Source organism: Quercus robur, chromosome 3 (assembly GCF_932294415.1).
Source record: "Quercus robur chromosome 3, dhQueRobu3.1, whole genome shotgun sequence".
Lineage (NCBI taxonomy): Eukaryota > Viridiplantae > Streptophyta > Magnoliopsida > Fagales > Fagaceae > Quercus > Quercus robur.
This window is the reverse complement of record NC_065536.1, coordinates 27,185,182-27,203,974: the sequence shown is the minus strand read 5'-3', so window position 1 is coordinate 27,203,974 and position 18,793 is coordinate 27,185,182. Positions and strand designations below refer to the sequence as shown.

The 18,793-nt window shown below is 34.9% G+C and overlaps 2 protein-coding genes and 2 non-coding genes across 4 annotated transcripts; 3 read left to right on the top strand and 1 right to left on the bottom strand.

The window, feature by feature from the left end:
- Window positions 1-1,028: 1,028 nt before the first annotated feature.
- On the top strand, window positions 1,029-2,594 carry LOC126717653 (NAD(P)H-quinone oxidoreductase subunit L, chloroplastic). The gene is made up of 5 exons (XM_050419488.1): window positions 1,029-1,215; window positions 1,356-1,445; window positions 1,531-1,638; window positions 1,738-1,832; window positions 2,261-2,594. The coding sequence occupies exons 1-5, from the start codon at window positions 1,096-1,098 to the stop codon at window positions 2,412-2,414; spliced, it is 567 nt and encodes a 188-aa protein (XP_050275445.1). The 5' UTR covers window positions 1,029-1,095; the 3' UTR covers window positions 2,415-2,594.
- Window positions 2,595-3,793: 1,199 nt separating this feature from the next.
- LOC126717652 (uncharacterized) lies at window positions 3,794-10,054 on the bottom strand. The gene is made up of 10 exons (XM_050419487.1): window positions 9,415-10,054; window positions 9,161-9,298; window positions 6,254-6,442; window positions 5,742-5,879; window positions 5,504-5,622; window positions 5,259-5,391; window positions 5,039-5,168; window positions 4,850-4,929; window positions 4,577-4,711; window positions 3,794-4,446 (listed from the first exon to the last, which is right to left on the bottom strand). Exons 1-10 carry the CDS (start codon window positions 9,868-9,870, stop codon window positions 4,213-4,215), a joined length of 1,752 nt encoding a protein of 583 aa, XP_050275444.1. The 5' UTR covers window positions 9,871-10,054; the 3' UTR covers window positions 3,794-4,212.
- Window positions 10,055-18,199: 8,145 nt separating this feature from the next.
- On the top strand, window positions 18,200-18,290 carry LOC126720128 (small nucleolar RNA SNOR75). The gene has a single exon (XR_007653282.1). It is a non-coding gene; the product is annotated as a small nucleolar RNA SNOR75 (small nucleolar RNA).
- Window positions 18,291-18,351: 61 nt separating this feature from the next.
- On the top strand, window positions 18,352-18,417 carry LOC126720089 (small nucleolar RNA Z105). Its single transcript, XR_007653254.1, has one exon. It is a non-coding gene; the product is annotated as a small nucleolar RNA Z105 (small nucleolar RNA).
- Window positions 18,418-18,793: the final 376 nt, after the last annotated feature.

Here is an 18,793-nt window from a genome sequence, read left to right as displayed (position 1 = left end):
ACAAAAATATCATTGATTTAAATTAGAAAAAAATTAGAACACGTTATAAAAAACAAAAACTCTATTCAATTCAAGTAACAGAGGGCTTAACACCTTAAGCATATGTTTTGCTAATAAATGTGTCAATTGATCCCTAGACTCATTTGAATGTGATAGAGACGATATACCCTAAACTACTATAGTAATAGAAGAAGGTGATGAAGAGTAAGAATAACTTTTTGGCCTTGTGATTAAAGCAACTAAAATAAATGTGACTTTTTAGCCTTGTGATTAAATCAACTATAAGAGATGTGATACAGTGATAGTAATCACAATGGGTAGGTGGATCTATGGATGATTTATAAATCTTTTTGGGTAAATTACATTTTATCCTTATGATTTGGCTATATCATAATTTAGTTTGACCACGACATTCTTACCCTTGTGGTGACTATTCGTAAAATTTGTTTCATTTAAAATATATTTTTTTGGTCCCCCGGTAGCCTAGGAACTTTTAAAACAACAAATAGGCATAATTATATTTTCAGTCCTTATGTTTGGGAGTATTTTTAATTTGGTTTTCGAGTTTTTAAAGCTTCATTTTTGTCCTCAAATTTTTAAATTTGCTATTACTTTGGTCCTCAATTGAGGGAATGGCATGGCTGTGACCAAAATGACAAAAAATTCATAAATCTAAGGACCAAAAATAAAATTATAAAAAAGATGACCAAATTAAAAACATGACCAAAATATAGAGATAAAAAAAGTAATCTCCTAAAAAAAAAAAAAAAAAAAATCCAACTTCCTCTTGTTACCTTTAACAATGTGAGACAAAACGAACCCTTAAAAGGAGAACACGTAAGTTGGGATGAATTATGGCAAGATAGGCCAAAGAAAGGTAACAAGTCTTGCCTCTGCTATGGTCATAATGATGTCTACGAAAAGTCTTAGATGAATTAGTTGCCACGTGGCATTTTCTAAATATTTTGAGGTAGTTGCCACATCTGCTTGCTCTCTCTCTCTCTCTCTTTGAGAAAATCCATGCATTCTATGCCATGAATTATACACAAAAAGATAAGGAAACACAATCACTCTCACACAACGTAGAGCTCTAAAATGAGCTTCCAAATTCCCAAAGCTCTGCCTCTGCCTCCTCTCTCCCACTCTGCCTGCAAAATTCCCTCTCTCTTCATTACTTCTAAACTCAAACCATCCCATGATGCCAAGCCCAAAAAGGTGCACTTTCTTTGTTACTATTTGTAATCATTTTTTTCCTATCATGTCGAATTTTTATTCAGTGATTCTGTATATATATATATATATATATATATATGTATGTATGTATGGATTTCACAGCCCCTTGTGTTCAATATCAGACTCTTGCATGTATCACCCAGAAGCCACTTCACGAGTTCTTTCTAAAGAAATCAACTTTAGCAATTCAAGTTGGAGCAATTTTGGCCACTGTAAGACACCAATTAATCCTTACATGTTTTACATTTTTTTTCTTGAGCTAAAATATTAATGATAAATTAATAATCATCATGACAGGTTGATCAGCCAGCTTTGGCTGTAACTGGAGTGAACTACGTGGAAGATCCTATTACAGTTTTGATACAATTAGGAATTGTGGCCTTCTTTTACTTCCTTATCATACCTGTAAGTAAATGTTAACATTTTATATCATCCTTACCCCAATCATTTTGTATTTGACCATGGAGATTTATAATATTGTTATTATATTTTGGTGAATTGCAGCCGATCATCATGAATTGGCTTAGGATAAGATGGTACAAAAGAAATTTATTGGAGATGTATTTTCAGTTTATGTTTGTCTTCATATTCTTTCCAGGGTAAGATGTTCTTTTTCACAAGATTTCTGGTACAATATTAATCCATGATGATTATCCCAAATTTTAGTGCTAGGCCATATTCACTTGTTGCACCTAACTTTCATTGCACTGAAAACGTAGATTATTAAAGCATTCAATTCCAATTGGCACTCTATACCTTGTTAGATACATAAAATGTGAAGTAGACACTTTCTATTTCATATGAGTTGGATAGGAACCTGTTTCCCCCAACAAACCAATGTAGAAGTGCTTTATTAATGTCATGTAATAACCCTGCAAATTAAGAATTCCTAACTGTATCGCACAGTGAAATTGTAGTATCAAATTTGCTCTATTAGTCTTGCATCTCACCTGAATCAATAACTAGATTAATATGTATTTTCATATGTTTCATTAATTCAGTACTTTTTTTCCTCCCTGTTGTGCAGCATACTCCTTTGGGCACCCTTTTTGAACTTCAGAAAATTCCCACGGGATCCATCTATGAAGTATCCTTGGTCTACACCACAGGATCCTTCGAAAATAAAAAATGACTACTTGAAGTACCCATTTGCCAAACCTGAGGACTATACAGTAGATTGAAGAAGCATTGCTTGCTTCTAACATATAACAAATCAGTAGGTGGAATTGTTGGAACTTTCTCTAATAGTGAGGAGTTGTTTTGTGTGATCCACACAATGGAGATAGATACCATTGAAAGTGCAATGTTTTTAATGCAGAAAAAGTTATAAACTTATAATCCATGGCACAAGATTCCAAGCAGCCTTCTATGTGAAATATAGATTTTTGCAATTGCCATGATTGTGTTGAATGAAATTTAGTTGCACAGAGGACACATGAGATACAAATTTTAGCGCTAATCCAAATCATTTTCATAACCTAGGATGAAAGGTTCTCCATATTGCGATTTTGATGACAATGGCGATTAGCCCACAGCCACAGTTGTCTTTTGTGGTTACTACTTTGGGGTTTTAAATTTTAAATAAAGGGTTTGGACTACTGATTTTTGAGCTTTGGACTCTATGGTATGATTTTTAAGGTTGTGCTTTGAGGTTTTATAGTTGGTATTTTGGGTTCAAAGTAAAACGATTGGGGTTTTCAGGGTTGATTTTTTAGCTTTGGCTAGTGCGTAATTAGCTTTAGGGCGCCATTTGTGGTCTGGGGTTTATGATCAAAACTAGAGTTATTAGTTTTCAGGTGTGAGCTTTGGACAGATTAAGTCCCCATTTATTGCGCAGAAAATGGTAGCCCAACCGGCCAACCCTATATTTGGATTAGAGGGGAAGGCAATATTTGCCGACCACCCATTCTCATAGTTGGATTAGAGATGATTCATCCAAAAATAAATAAAGAGGATTAGAGGAGATGCCAGTATATGCTTACCATCCATTCTCGTAGAGAGTCTTCTCTCCCACTATTCCAAGCATACCTAATGTTACAAAACTATCTCAACTACAGTCCCATACAAGAAAAAAAATGTTTTCCTTTATCTTCTTTTAGCAATCTAGACCAGAAAAGAATGGAGAATCATGATGGTGCAAAACTTCCTCAAAATGCACCATTAAATGATTCAACTCATGTAAGCGGTAAGCCCCATTTTAACAGGTTGGTGTCTTGGTGTAAATATGTACGTCAGGGAAATATATTTCTTCAACATAAAAATTTCAGTTATAAAATTATATGTAAGCATTAACAGTAAACAGTATTTGCTTTCCATCAACTTTCTCCCCTCACAAGGGATCTAAGCAAGGATGGGCTCTACAGTACCTTCTATGTAAAGCAAATGCCTCTGCTGCATTTCCCTTTTTTTTTTTTCTTTTTTTTTTTTTTTGGCTCAGAGCATTTCTCATATAATTAACAAGATCTTCGGAAAAAGCCAGGTACATATTACCACAACCAATGCAGATAAATATGAAGATTTAACATTAAACTTAAACAACAGAAAAGGAAAGAACAATATGTAATCAAAATTTCATCTGAATTTAAACATAATTATCTAAAAATACATGTGTATCTATCTCTTTAAATTTTGGTGGTACTCTCAAATCTCAATGTTAGAGGTAAATAACTTAAAAAGGTTCTAAAGAATTTTTTTTTTTTTAAAGATTAAAAAAAAAAAAAAAAAAAAAAAAAGGAAGAAAATCAAATCCATACTAATGGCCCGGACCAAATCAGACCATCAAGCAGTATTGCCCAGGCCCTTCAACTACTTCTAGTTCAGTATTAAATTGGGACTTGGGAACTATTCATTCTCAGCCACTTTATTACAGGGCAAATTGGATTACTTTGCCCTTGCCGAATATCAAAAAAACAAGGTACCGCGAATCATAAGAACAAATGGATGGTTTTCACCACTGGTTGGTATGGCATATAATCTTGCTCAGAAAGATTGTTGAGAACTGAAAACTACAGAGAGTTTCTTCCAATCCAGAGTCTCCATGTTTGGGGACATGTAAGCAGCACCCATAGCCAAGGCAATGACAACAAAGGCCACACTTTTAACACACCCATAGCCACGTGATGCCTTTCCCAATATTGCCTTACAATACTTGTCTGCATCCTTGAAGCGTGCAAGGTGAGCAGCATCTGCCCCACTAGCCAATGCTTTCTCATTCTAAAGCAATCAAAAAGTATAAATGAGCCTATTTATGTTTTTACTTCAAAATAATTACACAAATAATCTAATGCTTCAGTAGGATAATTAAATAACAGAAGCAGCAGCAACAATAATAATAGAAGATTACCTTGTTCCTAAAGTTCTTAAGAGTTTCCCGCAGAGGGTCAAGAGGAGACAGTTTCACAGAATGCTCTTTCCAGTCCTCAGAAAGTTTTCTCAAAACAGCAACACTTGCTTCTAGATTGTCCTCATAAACCATGTCCTATTTAAATGCAATGTAAAATTACTAAATTAGAAGACTAGTAAATCTACAATTTCAAATTCCGAAATAATAGATAAGAATAAGATTCCATCTTCTTAAAAAAACACGAATTTATGATATTTAGATGGAGTAGCTCACCCACTGCCTGAAACAATCAGCATGTTGGGTCAAGCACCAAATGAAAACACCAGTTGCTTCTTTGGATAATTCAGGAATGCCTGTGACAAACAGCCAACTATAAGCCCATCTTTAAAACCTACCATTTTCCCCAATTAATACAAGTATCAAAGAAACTAATGAAAAGGCAGTCATCTCTAGTTTACATACTTTCTCCTGCTGCTTTGACAGCAAAACTCAGAATCTGCTGTGGGACTTGTTTCATTGTTTTGCTTCCAGGGGTGCCGGCAAGAGCCACCTCTTTTAAGGTGGGATATATGGCCTCAAACCTTTCAGTAGCCTACATGAAACACATATTCAAATGAATGTTGAACAATTAATCTACAATACATCTATCCTCAGATACTGCAATTTCCCCAAGAGTACCCACCTTTACTCTAGCTGAAGATGCAGGGAAGGTAACTCGCATGAGTATCTCAAACGCAGAAGGTGGCATCAACCTCTCCCCCTTCCTAACTGCACCATTTACAAGAATATGGCGAGCTTTTGGGGCAGACATAATTCTGATACCAAATAAACAAAGATTATTAAAAAACACAAAGCAAGAACGATTAAAAAAATACACGCGCCTGCACACACATATACACAATTACAAAACTGTTCATGCTTTCATACCTCTCCACCAGCTGCAAAACCAGGTCCCTTGACTGAGGATTACTGCTTTTGCCAGTGACCACAGGCAAGAGGTTGTGTGCCCATGCATGCAGCCCTACAGCCAGGTCTCCTTGACAGGCCTACAACAAAAATTGTGAGATCTGGCATGAGAAGCATAATCAAAGAAAAAAGAAAGAGATTGTAATCTTGGTCGGGAGGGATCCTTAGTTGCACTCATGATATATTGTTATTGACTCACCTGCACTATCATCCATACGATAACTGGAAGCTTATCTTGTCCTTGATACTTGGAATCCTCCCTCAACGTCGGCAAGAAATTAACTAATACATCAGGTTTCCTTCGTAAAACCATTGCTACAACTACAAACATTGCTACCTGTGATTATAATACGTAAATTAAACATCAATGCAGGACAAGGTGATGATCACAGGAAGCTAGCAAAGAAGTTAGGAAAGATAAAAGAAGTTGAGGGCCACCTGTCACACATACAAAGAAATTGCATACGTTATAGACCCAACAACATTCTGATGAAGGTTACATATATAGATAATTTCTCCAATATGAAAAGATATCAACAATATATGAAAATGAAACTTTTGTGTCTCTATCAAAAAAGATAAATGAAAGAAATAAGCCAATGGGCAATGAACCAATGAACATTAATGGCATACCAGTTATACATGTAAACAGCAATATCCACCAAAAGCAAAGACAAGCATAAGACATACTCAACAGCCCATTCAAGTTACCTGTGATTTGGATGATACATGTGGCACACCCTTTTTAGAGCCCTTGGCACCAGCTTGTTGGCTTACTAAGTCAGTAAAAATGCTGTCTAGAGACCATGATAAAAAGGAACCAAATGCCTCAGGAGAACATTTGTTGATCCAGTCAGCCGATGTCTTATAAACAGCTTCAGAAATATAAGAAAGAGGAATCTGTTGAAAAGCATACACATTAATTAGGTCCCATACATTACAAAGACAAAAAAGAAAAAATGTGATAAACCAACACGCATGAAATATGAATGCTTAGTTTGTTACTCTATTGAAATTACGTTATGAAGACAAGAACAACATGGATTGCATGATGAGCCCATGATGGAAAAGGAGGGGGGGTGGGGAGAAGAAATGAAAAACAAACAAAATTTTTTTTGAACAGGAGCTACAATGATAGGCATGAAGCTGATAAAAAATCCAAAATTTGGAGTAATTAAGGCAAGTTGCTCCATTAATGACGACAACAATGAGTGTAAAAAGTATTTCATACTCAATTTTAAGAAAACAAAATGACAAGCTTGCACCCAGCCTCTATATGTGATCTACTTAGCTTTCACATGTGTCATGAATTGATATATATATATATATAGAGAGAGAGAGAGAGAGAGAGAGAGAGAGAGAGAGAGAAATGGGGACAATAATATTTTAGTGAATAAGATATGGACCATATGGTATATGGTTCTTTTTTTTTTAATAAGCAACTGAAATTCATTAAAAATAGGCACAAAATAAAGTGCTGTCCTAGTAGATGGGCTGTATACAAAAGAATAGCAAAGAGAAGCAAAAAGGAACAAAGAGAGAAAAACTTAAAGCTGATAAGTAAGTTATCTAAAAAGTCCATGAACGTGGAAAATTATAGAGATTAAAAGTCAACTTGTATAAATTCTTGAGAAAGAGAAGCTTCAGATATGGCAGAGGAAACTCCTTTCCCTCAAAAGTACAACAATTCCGCTCTTTCCAAATACAACACGTGAGGCATGAAGGGGCTGCCATCCAAACTTCCCCACTCCTAAGATTGCCTAGCTTCCCGTCTCAAGAAGCCGACATGGCAGTTACTGTACTGGCATTACCCAAGTGACACCAAACAGACATAACAGTTTGTCCCACAGCTCCCTAGCAATAGGACCACAAATAAGAAGAAAATCCACCGACTCCCCATTAGACTTACACATACAACACTAACCCACAACTATAATTGCCCTTTTCTCTCAAATTATCCGTTTTCAATACTTTCCCTAATGCTGCAGTCAAAAAAGCAACTCAGTTGGAGTTCTAACAAAAATATTCCAAGAAAAGGGGTAACTCTCACACTTCCAAATCTCAGCACTTATGACCCTTTAACTTGTACTGTCAACATCACAAACCCATATTTCTTCAACAACATAGATTTAGTTGCCTTAACTGTCAGTTTATTCCTAGCCATAATATAATCAGTATAATATTAAAATAGGAATATATTTTTTACTGCCAATGTAACTTTAAAACTTGCAAGTGACTCACCCATGAAGAATCTTTGAGTTAACCATGACAGTAAATAAAATTAATTGAAAATAACATCTTTCATAGAGAAACGTGGATTTTTATTTAGTACAAATAGGAACCTAAACACTAAAATGAGAAGGATCAAAGCAAGACAATAGGACATATAAAGACATTAGAAACAGTATTAAAGCACATCAGTTACCTTTGTCTACTTCTCAAAGTTGGTTTAACTGTTAAACATTAGATTATTGGCCTTACACACGCATCAATTCTTACCTATGACATATGCAGGAGAAACCCCTAGCTAAGAAAAAAAAATATCTAGTCACCAATGAGCTGTAGCTCAAATCACACCTCCTCCCTTGTAAGAGCAATGTGGAGTGTGAGGTCATAGGTTCAAGACCTACCAGGTATGTTTGTAAATATATAAATAAACAGCTCAAATCAAGGCAGTCCAAGAACTCCAAAAAGATAAAGAACCAAACTTTGCGTGTAAAAACCTAACTTACCGCCCGTTTAGTACAGCTTATTTTTTCAGCTTTTTGGAAATGGGAAGCTTGAAGAAGCTGTACCTTTAAAAAGGTGAGATTTTAAAAAGCTTTATTTTGAAAAGGTACAGTTTCAAAATAGGATACAAAACAGGTACAGTGTCCAGCCCAACAGACAAACTTTTTTAATTGATTCAGATGTTAGGTGTAAAAGCCATGTCATGAAAAACATAGAAAAAGGTAAGCCCACAATTAGAGCAGCTGAACAATGCAGCTTCTTTGGCACCCTGTAATATCATCACCTTTACCATCTTTTTTTTTTGATAGTGTAATTGCTTTATTGAAGAAAAAACATTTTATGTTCACGATGATGAACACAAAGGGTCAAGAAAATTTACACAGCAAAGCTAAGAGTCATGGTCCTCACGGAACTCTAAAACAGAGGTACAATGAGTACAGGCCCAAACCCCAGACAACTCAAACAGGGTACAATTGTACAAATCAATAATGATTTCAACTTTTGAACGAATCTCTCTACATTCTGAAATGTGCGAGAATTGCGCACCTTTACCATCTTATTCACCAATCACCGTACCATCTTCCAGATCCCACCATGACACTATCAGACTAGCACAAATTTGTTAAACAATTTGCATTCCAAATTATGAAATTTATATTAAGCCACAAATTTGTCAAACAATTTACATTCAAAATTTACCAAATTTATATTGAGCCAACCACTTAGTTACCTAACAGAAGCATCTAAATGTTCATCCAAATGTGCTTCCATAACAATTTAAGTTGTGCAAACTATATCATTTTGCAAAAAAAGTTAAATCTTTGCCAACCCACAATCTATACAATGTCACAACCTATAGATCCATATATGAAATTGCATTTTACTCACATCAGCGAATTTCGCCACGGTGGACTCCCTGAACATCTTCACCCATGGAAACTGAGCCGCGGTCACAGCCGAAAACGCTCGGCCGAAATAGTCCGCAAATCGCATCAGCTGTATTTCATGCTGTCCCTCATACGATTCCTATCCCCAAAAACAAACAGATCAAACCAAATCCCTCTCTCACTACACCTTCACATGCTTAAGGAATAAAAAAAAAAAAAAAGTATAAACTTTGAAATTGAAAAGCTCATACTCACCGATATATTGGCGAGAAAAGCCGAGAGATCATCGGCGTCGATCTTCGCGGCCGCATCGGAGACCGAAACCTTTGGTTTCTTCGGCTTCTTCGGCTTCACTTTCTTGGCCTCCTCAGCCTTCCCATTCTCCACCACGCGCTCGTTCTCCTCATCGCTGCTATCGAACTCGTTCTTCGATCTGACCGGAGCGTCGAAATCGGCATCCACAGCAACGGCGGATCTCTGCGCCTCGAGAATTTGGAGGCGACGGATCGCCGATTGCTGCTCCAGAGACCGGAAAACGTTGTCGGCGCCGGGAACAGCTCCGTTGGAAACGATTCTGTTGGAGGCGGAATCGGAAGAATTTGGCTTGGCTTTCCTCTGACGCTTCGCGTACGTGACCTTTTGCCAGCCATGGTCATTGCCGGTGGTAACTTCGTTGGTATTGGATTCGAAAGCTCCGTGATTGTCTTCCATGGCTGCCTTCGATTTTTTTTTTTTTGGTGCTTGTTTATTTAGTAATATTTGTTAATATATATATATATATATATATATATCTCTCTCTCTCTTACTAAATTGGGGTTTTTTTTTTTTTTGGGAGAGAAAATCTGAGAGAAAAAGAGAGAAAGAAAAGGAAGCTTTTTTATCATTCACTCACACTCACTGGTCTTTTGGGTCTGAAAATAAATAGGTGGAAACAAAGCGAATTTAAAGGCGTTGACTTACTCATTTTTTACCCCTGTTTACGTACGGATTTACAGGAGTGCCATGCTTTGGACCGGTTCGAAATCGAAATGATTCCTGTTAATTCAATTCACCACGTGCATTTCCAACTTTCGAAACGTTTTGTTTTGTTTTGTTTTGTTTTTTTTATCTTTTTGTTTGTTTGTTGATAAAAACAGAAACTACGAGCTGAACTAGTTTTACATTTCAAAGTTGCGAGTCCAACAACTACTGGAATAAAAGATACGGCTGCGATTTTATTTTTGTTTTTGGGATAGAAAACGATTTATTTATTTATTTATTATTAATGTAAAATTAAAATAATAGATCCTCGATTACAAGGCAAACGATAGATGATGAGATTTCTTCCATCTATAATATACACATTCTGTAGTACAAGTTTGACCCAACAAATTCTAAAAAATGAAAAAAGTTTGCCCCAACGACTTTGCTTAAGAACGGGCTGGCATATATTATATTTTTTTATTATTTATCAGCATACACTAATAAGAAGTAGGGCTGTCCAAGCAACTTGGTTACCCAACCAAACCGACTGGATCCGACACCTTTGGCAGTCGATGACAAGTCCTAACCTTTGAAATCCGATTCCAGCGGATCGAGTGGCAGGTTTCAGTCTCTAAAACCCGAGCCACCCGATCCGTCCGACAAATGCTAAAAAAAAAATGCCAAAATTACCTAGATCCGACGACTTTCTGGTGTTCCTCAGTTCCGATCCAGCCACCCTTAGTCTTCCTTTGCTCAAATCTGATGGTATTTGCTTAGATTCACTCAAATTCAGCCAAGATCTACTCTCCTCCTTCGTTAGATTTGCTCAAATCCGTCTTTTCTTAATTAGATTAGGCTCCGATCTACACAAATCCGGCGATATTTCGTTAGATCCGGCACCTTCAACTCAAATCGGAGAAGATAGAACTTCTCTTCCGCCCGCCGTCGCGCATCATCGGACTCGACCGAACCAACCGTTCGCTCCCTTGAGCCCGACCGACTCGACCCGTGGTGGTCAGCAGTCAATTGCGGGTGTGTTTTTGTTCCACTCAACCTAAGCGAGTTAAGGCCAAAACCGACCCGTGGACAATCCTAATAAGAAAGGAAATACACATTCAATAGTACAATATTTTTTGTGATACTTATTTCGTTACATTGTATGTGTTAATGACTAGCAAATATATATATATATATATATATATATATATGTATATATAAGTTGAAGGAATTTTGGTTTTTGGTTGATCTCTTTAGTATATACTAGCCTCTGAGCACGCGTTCATGCGCGTAGTCAGAGACTTTTCTATTTTTTGGGTAAGGATTAATAATTTACATTTATTATAATTTGGGATTTCTACTTTTTCCAATCACAAAAAAAAAAAAAAAAAAAAAAAAAAAAAAAAAAAAAAACACCTTAAGGGTGTAATGAATTTTTTTTTTTTTTTTTTTTAAAAAAAAAAAAGGAAAGAAGAAACAAATACATTGTGATGAAGTAAAAAAAAAATGAATACATGGGGTGAGTTTTGTAGATTGGAAGAGTTTTAAAACTAACAAAAGAGTAATCCTATTTTGTAGGGAGTTAGTAAATAGAAGTAGAAATTTAAATCAACGTAAAAGTAGGAGTTTATTAAAAAGAGGAAAACATTTCAACGTAGAAGTAGAAAGTTATTATTTTTGTCAATTACTATTTTAACCCCATTTTTAAGTTTTAGATAAGGGTATTTTTCACAATAAAAAAAGTAATAACTAACTTTCTTTTTCCAATTTACTATTTTAACCCCATTTTTAAGTTGTTGGTTAATTAATTTAGGGATATTTTTGATAGAAAAAAAAAGTAATAACTAACTTTCTGAATCCTCTTAATATATACAGATATATATATATATATATATATGTATAGTATTTGGTTAAAATCCTAATATCTTAAAACCTATTATAAACCCACCTCGAACTTGAACATGCAAACTCTTGGATACTCTCAAGCCCTCATGACAAAGGGAGGTACCACTTCGCAAAAAATGGGCGATGGTGATCTCTTGAAATTTTGCCACCATAATTATTTAGACCTCGCATCTTCCCGCCTTGACATTATTTTCTTTGGGTTATTTTGTTCTTGGTTTTGTGCTTGACTTTATATATATATATATATATATATATATATATTTGTGTGTTTGTGTGTGTACCACAAAAGGCACAAACCATAGATTTATAAGTTTCTTGAGGACCACAACTACACTACGAAAAAGCTTATCATTGATGGTTTTGATGGCTTAGACATCACCATCTTTAATGTCAGTTAGGGGTAGAGCTAGAGGGCGAGATGTGGATATATCTAAGGCGAAATTTTTAAATGGACTTTTCTATATCTAAATATCACTTAAATAATAGTATATGTGACTATAGTTTTTGGACTCAGAAAAGGTTATCTATCAACAAAAAAAAAAAAAGGGACTCAAAAAAGGTTATGCAATGATGATGAGTCTAGTTATCTACCATGACCTCGACACCAAACCCCGCAAAAGTGGGAGTTTTGTGCAATACGTATGGTCTTTTTTCTTTTCATCCTCAAACCCAAAAAATCAAGCCCTTAACTTTTACCTTTCAAAACCCATAAACCCTCCATGCTTTCTTACATAAAATAGCACATCAAACTATCTTTTAATTCTTAACACAACCCCATAATCCTTTCTTCAACAATTCTAAACCCTAGATCCACAAATTCTTTTAAATTTTTTTTTTTTTTGGATAATATAGACAGAAGACACAGGAAATGGGAAAGGAGAGAGTGAGAAGACAAATCTTAAACTTATCATAAGCACATATGGACAAATTCTCCATTTTGTCCTATGTCACAATTCTTGTTGATTAATAAACTAAACTAGACTAAACACCTAGCATATATAACAATTAGTCATGGTATTCAAAGGAAAGTCGGGTGCTCACCTAGGAACCCGAGTGAGCAAGGCGCCTTTAGAGCCTAGGCGAGTAAGGCGAACGCCCTAAACCATGAAAAAGGCTTTAAATAATTTTTTAAATTTAATTTAATTTTTTATAAAACCCATCAATAGATTTTTTTTTTTTTTTTTTGGAAGATTGTTGTAGAACCTATAGTTAGATTATTAATTTAAAAAAGAGATTAAATTCTATAAGGATGGGGTGTAAAACCCATGTTTTACACCATCCAATAGGTGATTGTCACGTCAGCATTTTACTTAAAATTCAATACATCCTACCACACCTAATAACATCTCAATAAATTCCCAATTTGGTTAGATTTATATATGGGTATTAAAATTGATTGAGTGTGATTGTGTTTATTCTAAGTATATGATAAGATGATGTGGCATGTTAGGATTGGAGGGATAAAATATGGGTTTTATACCACGTTCTTATAGAATTTAATCTCATTTAAAAAAGCTTGTTGTAAAATCTGTTGTTAGATTACTTAATTTTAAAAAAGCTTATATTTGTTAGATTAATTAATTTACACAAGCTTGTTGTAAAAACTATTGTTAGAATAATTAATAGAGTTAAAATCCCTAAAACTTGTTAAGCCTATTTGAAAATAATTAAGCCACCTAATTTCTTCATACAACACATGTAAAAACACTTGATAATAATATTTTAGTGACTTAGATACATTTGAACAAAGTTATCTACATGTAATAACTATATTATGTGGCGCCTCGCTTCAATCAGTCACCTCACCCCTCGGGAGATACAAGGCCTTGGTGGCTTAAGGTCACCACCTTGTAATTAGTTAACTCGCAAATAACAAAGCAATAGTGTTGTAATTTTTTTTTTTATTAGAAGGATTTGTACTTTTTTTTTGTAGTTGCAACTTCCAATCAAAACCCTTAAATTAAATAAATAAAATATTAAAAAAAAAAAAAAAGAACTGCATCATTTTGTGTGTGGGTCCACAATAGTATCTAGTTAGGCTTTTCCTCTTAAAAAATAGGAGGAAATTTGGCATTTAGCATTATTTTAGCAACTATTTACTTAGTTGTCAAGTTTGTAAAATTATTTTGCAAACTAGTATCTTGAAGCTTTGAAACTCGAGTTCAGTGAAAGAACTCAAGTCTTTAAGCCTTGAGTTCAAAGTTGTGGCGATATGATGTGGAAGAAAAAATCCATGTGGAACTCGAGTATTTTCTTGTCGAAGAAAAATTTGGGTTTGTGTGTGTTGGGTTTGTTCTTGCTCCTGCTCCTGCTCCTCCTTCTTTTGCTCATTCTCCTTTTCCTACTCTTGCTCCTCCTCCTCCTACTCTTTCTCCTTCCTTCTCGTTCTAAGTCTATACACACTTTATAGAACTTGAGTCTCTAAGACTTGAGTTCCCGGTGGATAATGTTCCACGTCAGCTGTGTGCCAACACTGGAACTAGAGTCTTAAATGTATGAATTTTGTCATCAAACTCGAGTCTAAAAGACTTGAGAATCTACGAAAAGCGCAATCGCCATTGCGCTTACAGTATAGTAAAAAAGGGTCAATATTTGAATCTACTGAGTTTGATTTGATTAGTGGCAAATGTATGTTTTTAACCTTTTTATTTTTTTTTCTAATACCCTAATTTCCAATTTTTATTGCTTTCTAATTTTAGATTTATTTACATTGTTAGGGAAATGCAATTTGAATCCAAAGCTATGGAGTCTCTCATCAGATAAGAGTATTACAATCTATTGTGATGCAGTTATGAAATGTCATCCAATGGACATGGATGCCACAACCTTTGTGATGAGAGACAAGCAGTCTATTCCATTGCTTGCTAGATTGTGATAGGGATACAAATTCAAGAGACATCAAAACACTCTATTAGAGGGAGAGTCATCGAGGCTTTGGACCACTTATTTGGTTCATAGAAAATCCATTAAGAGGAATATGTATGTTGTGGTCAAATGAAGCAATAGTGGAAGTTAAAGATTTTAATAGTCATATTATTGCAGTGAAGATCTCTAAGGACTTTTGTAATTGGGTTTTGGTTGATTTCTATGGGCCTCCATACTGAGTCAAAAGTATGAGGAATTAGGAGCTTTATTACAAGTGATAGAGGACCCGCGAGTGTGCTTAGGTGACTTTAATTTGTTTAGAGAGAGAGAGAGAGAGAGAGAGAGAGAAAGAGAAGGACACACCACACCTTTTTTGAGTCTATAAATATAAAGGAATAGTACAAGGCATAGAAGCCAAGGGCAAGGAGATCATGGGGCTAAAAGAAACAAAGTTATTGGGGTTGGGAGAATCTTGTTGCAGGAGGGATGGCACGGGCTTTAAACAGATATTTTAAACAAATTTCTCTAGTTGTATTCTAGGCAACCAGGCCTTCAAAGCTAATATTTTGTATATGTACCATTGTTGTTGAATAATCATGAAGCCGGATGTGGTAGGAAATATCTATTTCTATTCCTTTGGTTAGTTTGGTCCTTGGTTTTTTGTTCTCTCCATTACTATACAATCCTTTCTTTATAACAATTGAAACCAAGTCTCCCTCCCTACTCTTGAGAAATAATGGCTCTCTATAGCATCTTTTCGTAAGTCTTTCATTTATCTTGTAGTATCCAGTAAAAATATTACAACTTATATAGTGTTTAGTGTGCTTAATTTTCTTACATGTATCTTATTTCTATATATATATATATATATATCTTGTTGCAGGTCAAGGATGTGATTGCAATGGTCATTGCCCTTTTCGTGGATTCTCGATTTTGGTTTACAAAAAGGTCAGCATTTATATCTAGAGAGTTTGATGTGATTAGTGGTAGCAGAGGTATGTTTCTAATCTTTTTTATTTTCTAATACCCTAGTTTCCAATTTTTGTTTTTTTTCTAATTTTAGGTTATTTACATTGTCAGGGAGATGCAAGTTTCATCCAAGGTTATGGATTCCCTCAGCAGATAAGAGTGTTCTAGTGCCTTGTGATGCAGCGATAAAATCTCATCCAAAGGAGATGGCTACCACAGCCTTTATAGCGAGAGACAAGCGGTCTATTCCCTTGTTTGCTGGAATGTGCTGGGGATACAAATTCAAGAAAAACACTCAATTAGAGGGAGAGTCATTGAGGCTTTTGACCACTTACTTGGCTCAAAGAAAATTCATGACTGAGTTACATGTGGAGACAGATTTGGTCAAGCTACTGGGGATATCAAATTTTGGGTATAAAGAGAAATATGTAACTTCTAATCTAAATTGGAGTTTCTTAAGTAGGTCCAAAGAAGAGCTAGTAAGACCAAACGATATTTGGTTTGGCGTAGTTCGTGGTTCAATGAATAAGTTTGCCCACGACTCAAAACAGATTAGTTGCCTCTACCACATTCTTGAATTCCCGATTGTTGTAGGCTAAAGATGTGGTTGCAATGGCCATTACCCTTTTCGTGGATTCCCGATTTCGATTTACAAAAGGGTCAGTATTTAAATCTGGAGAGTTTGATATGATTAGTGGCAAATGTATGTTTCTAATCCTTTTTATTTTCTAATACCCTAGTTTCCAATTTTTCTTATTTTCTAAACACCAACACATTTAATAAATTTTCATTTTCAAAAAAAGAAAAAAAGAAAGAAAAAGAAAAAGAGGTAAAAGCCCCAATTGTGCCCACTTCCAACCCTAATTTCAACTATACTCGTAAAGTAGCCATTAAAGGTTATTCCAGAAAAAGGTTGACATCGAAGGTCTTTCCCAAAAAAGCAAATACAGTAAAGTTTCTTTGGTGATCTAAATATGGGGAAAAAAGAGGTATCGTATAGTATAGTAAGTATTGTAAAGTATAATATAGCATAGTATAGTAAACTAGTTTGTTGCAATAACTTATACTGTATCTTATTACGACAAAATGTTTTGTTGCAATAACTATAGCAAAGAAATATTTTGTTGTGATAACTTATTGTAAAAAAAATTTAGTGCAATTACTTATTGCAATGAAAGTTTTCATTGCAATAGAGTTTGATGAATTGAGTGATCCAGTCCCAAAAGCCCTCCATGACCTACCTGTTGCATTAAAATTTATTTTGCAAAAATATGTTTTTCTTATTTTTTAATTTCAGGTTGCAATGACCATTGCCCTTTTCGTGGACTCCCGATTTCGGTTTACAAAAGGGTTAGTATTCAAATCCAAAAAGTTTGATGTGATTAGTGACAATAGAGGTATGTTTCTATTTTTTTTTTCTAGTACCCTAGTTTCCAATTTTTGTTATTTTCTAATTTTAGGTTTATTTTTATTGTTAGGGAAATGCAAGTTTCATCCAAAGTTATGGATTCCATCAGCAGATAAAAGTGTTACAGTGTCTTATGATGCAGCGATAAAATCTCATCTAAAGGATATGGCTGCCATGGCCTTTATAGTGAGGGACAAGCAGTCTATTCCCTTGTTTGCTGGAGTGTGCTAGGGATACAAATTCAAGAAAAACACTCAATTAAAGGGAGAGTCATTGAGGCTTTGGACCACTTATTTGGCTCATAGAAAATCCATGACTAAGTTGCATGTGGAGATGGACTTGGTCAAGTTGTTGAGGATATTAAATTTTGGGTATAGAGAGAAATATGTATCTTCTGATCTAAATTGGAGTTTCTTAAGTAGGTTCGAAGAAGAGATAGTGAGACCAAACAATATTTGGTTTGGAGTAGTTCGTAGTTCGGTGAATAGGGTTGCCCCCGACTCAAAACAGATTGGTTGCCTCTACCACATTCTTGAATTCCTGATTGTTGCAGGCCAAAGATGTGGTTGCAATGGCCATTGCCCTTTTCATGGATTCCCGATTTCGGTTTACAAAAGGGTCAGCATTTAAATTTGAAGAGTTTGATTTGATTAGTGGCAGATGTATGTTTTTCTTATTATTAGTTTACAAGTATAGCTGAAATTCTCTTCATTTTTTGCAGTTTAGGTACTTTCTTGATTTTATTTGATTCCATTGATGATTGCTTTCTTGTTTTTTTAATATTGTTTCAATTCTTTTACTCACTTTGCTTTTTCTCAATTACTGGGATTGTGCAATGATTTAGTTTTTTTTTTTTTTTTTTTTTAAATAAAAATATTTTCGAAAACAATGATGATTAGTGTGTGTAAGTACAAAGAATGGTAGTTGGGGGTTTCTCGGTGATGAACAAAAAATGATGACGAGTCCGATCTATTTCCATTCTTTTTAAATCGTGACAACAAACCGAGGCATTTGTTTGAGAGACAACTCCGTACCTTTTTTCATTCTCGTACTCTGTTTTTTTTTTTTTTTTAATATTTTAATGTTAGGCATAATGATGAAACATTATCTGATAATTTCTTGTGATGAGAATTACCTCCTACTCATACTGAATGACTGTTTGATGAAAAGTTTTGATTTAATTTACAAGACATGGAATTTCTTTAAAGCTTAATTTGTTTATGTTTTTTTAGTATTGAGAGAGAGGGAGGAGGATATGGCGATGATGATAAAGCTATCTCACTCTCGAATTTGATTGAAAAGCATCGATGATTTTCACTTCAAGCACTTTTGAGCTGCTTCATCTCTCTCTCTCTTACACACATTTTTTTTATGGATGATGGTCCTTGACGGTTGCTTCATTGTAGAGCTCCTGCGCATATATGGAAAGATTTACAAGGTACATAATTGTATGAATTCTTGTTCAATATATTGTCTTTCATTTTATTTTTATTTTCAAAAAAAAAAAAAATCAATAACACCTTGTTT

Excerpts from the sequence above, each read along its gene's own strand:
- LOC126717653 (XM_050419488.1), top strand. The coding sequence starts at position 1,096 with ATGAGCTTCCAAATTCCCAAAGCTCTGCCTCTGCCTCCTCTCTCCCAC. Across the intron at positions 1,216-1,355 it reads ATGATGCCAAGCCCAAAAAG|ACTCTTGCATGTATCACCCA; the intron begins GTGCACTTTCTT and ends GTTCAATATCAG. Across the intron at positions 1,833-2,260 it reads GTCTTCATATTCTTTCCAGG|CATACTCCTTTGGGCACCCT; the intron begins GTAAGATGTTCT and ends CCTGTTGTGCAG.
- LOC126717652 (XM_050419487.1), bottom strand. The coding sequence starts at position 9,870 with ATGGAAGACAATCACGGAGCTTTCGAATCCAATACCAACGAAGTTACC. Across the intron at positions 6,443-9,160 it reads CCGTGGCGAAATTCGCTGAT|ATTCCTCTTTCTTATATTTC; the intron begins GTGAGTAAAATG and ends GCTTTTCAACAG. Across the intron at positions 5,169-5,258 it reads CATCTTCAGCTAGAGTAAAG|GCTACTGAAAGGTTTGAGGC; the intron begins GTGGGTACTCTT and ends TGTTTCATGTAG.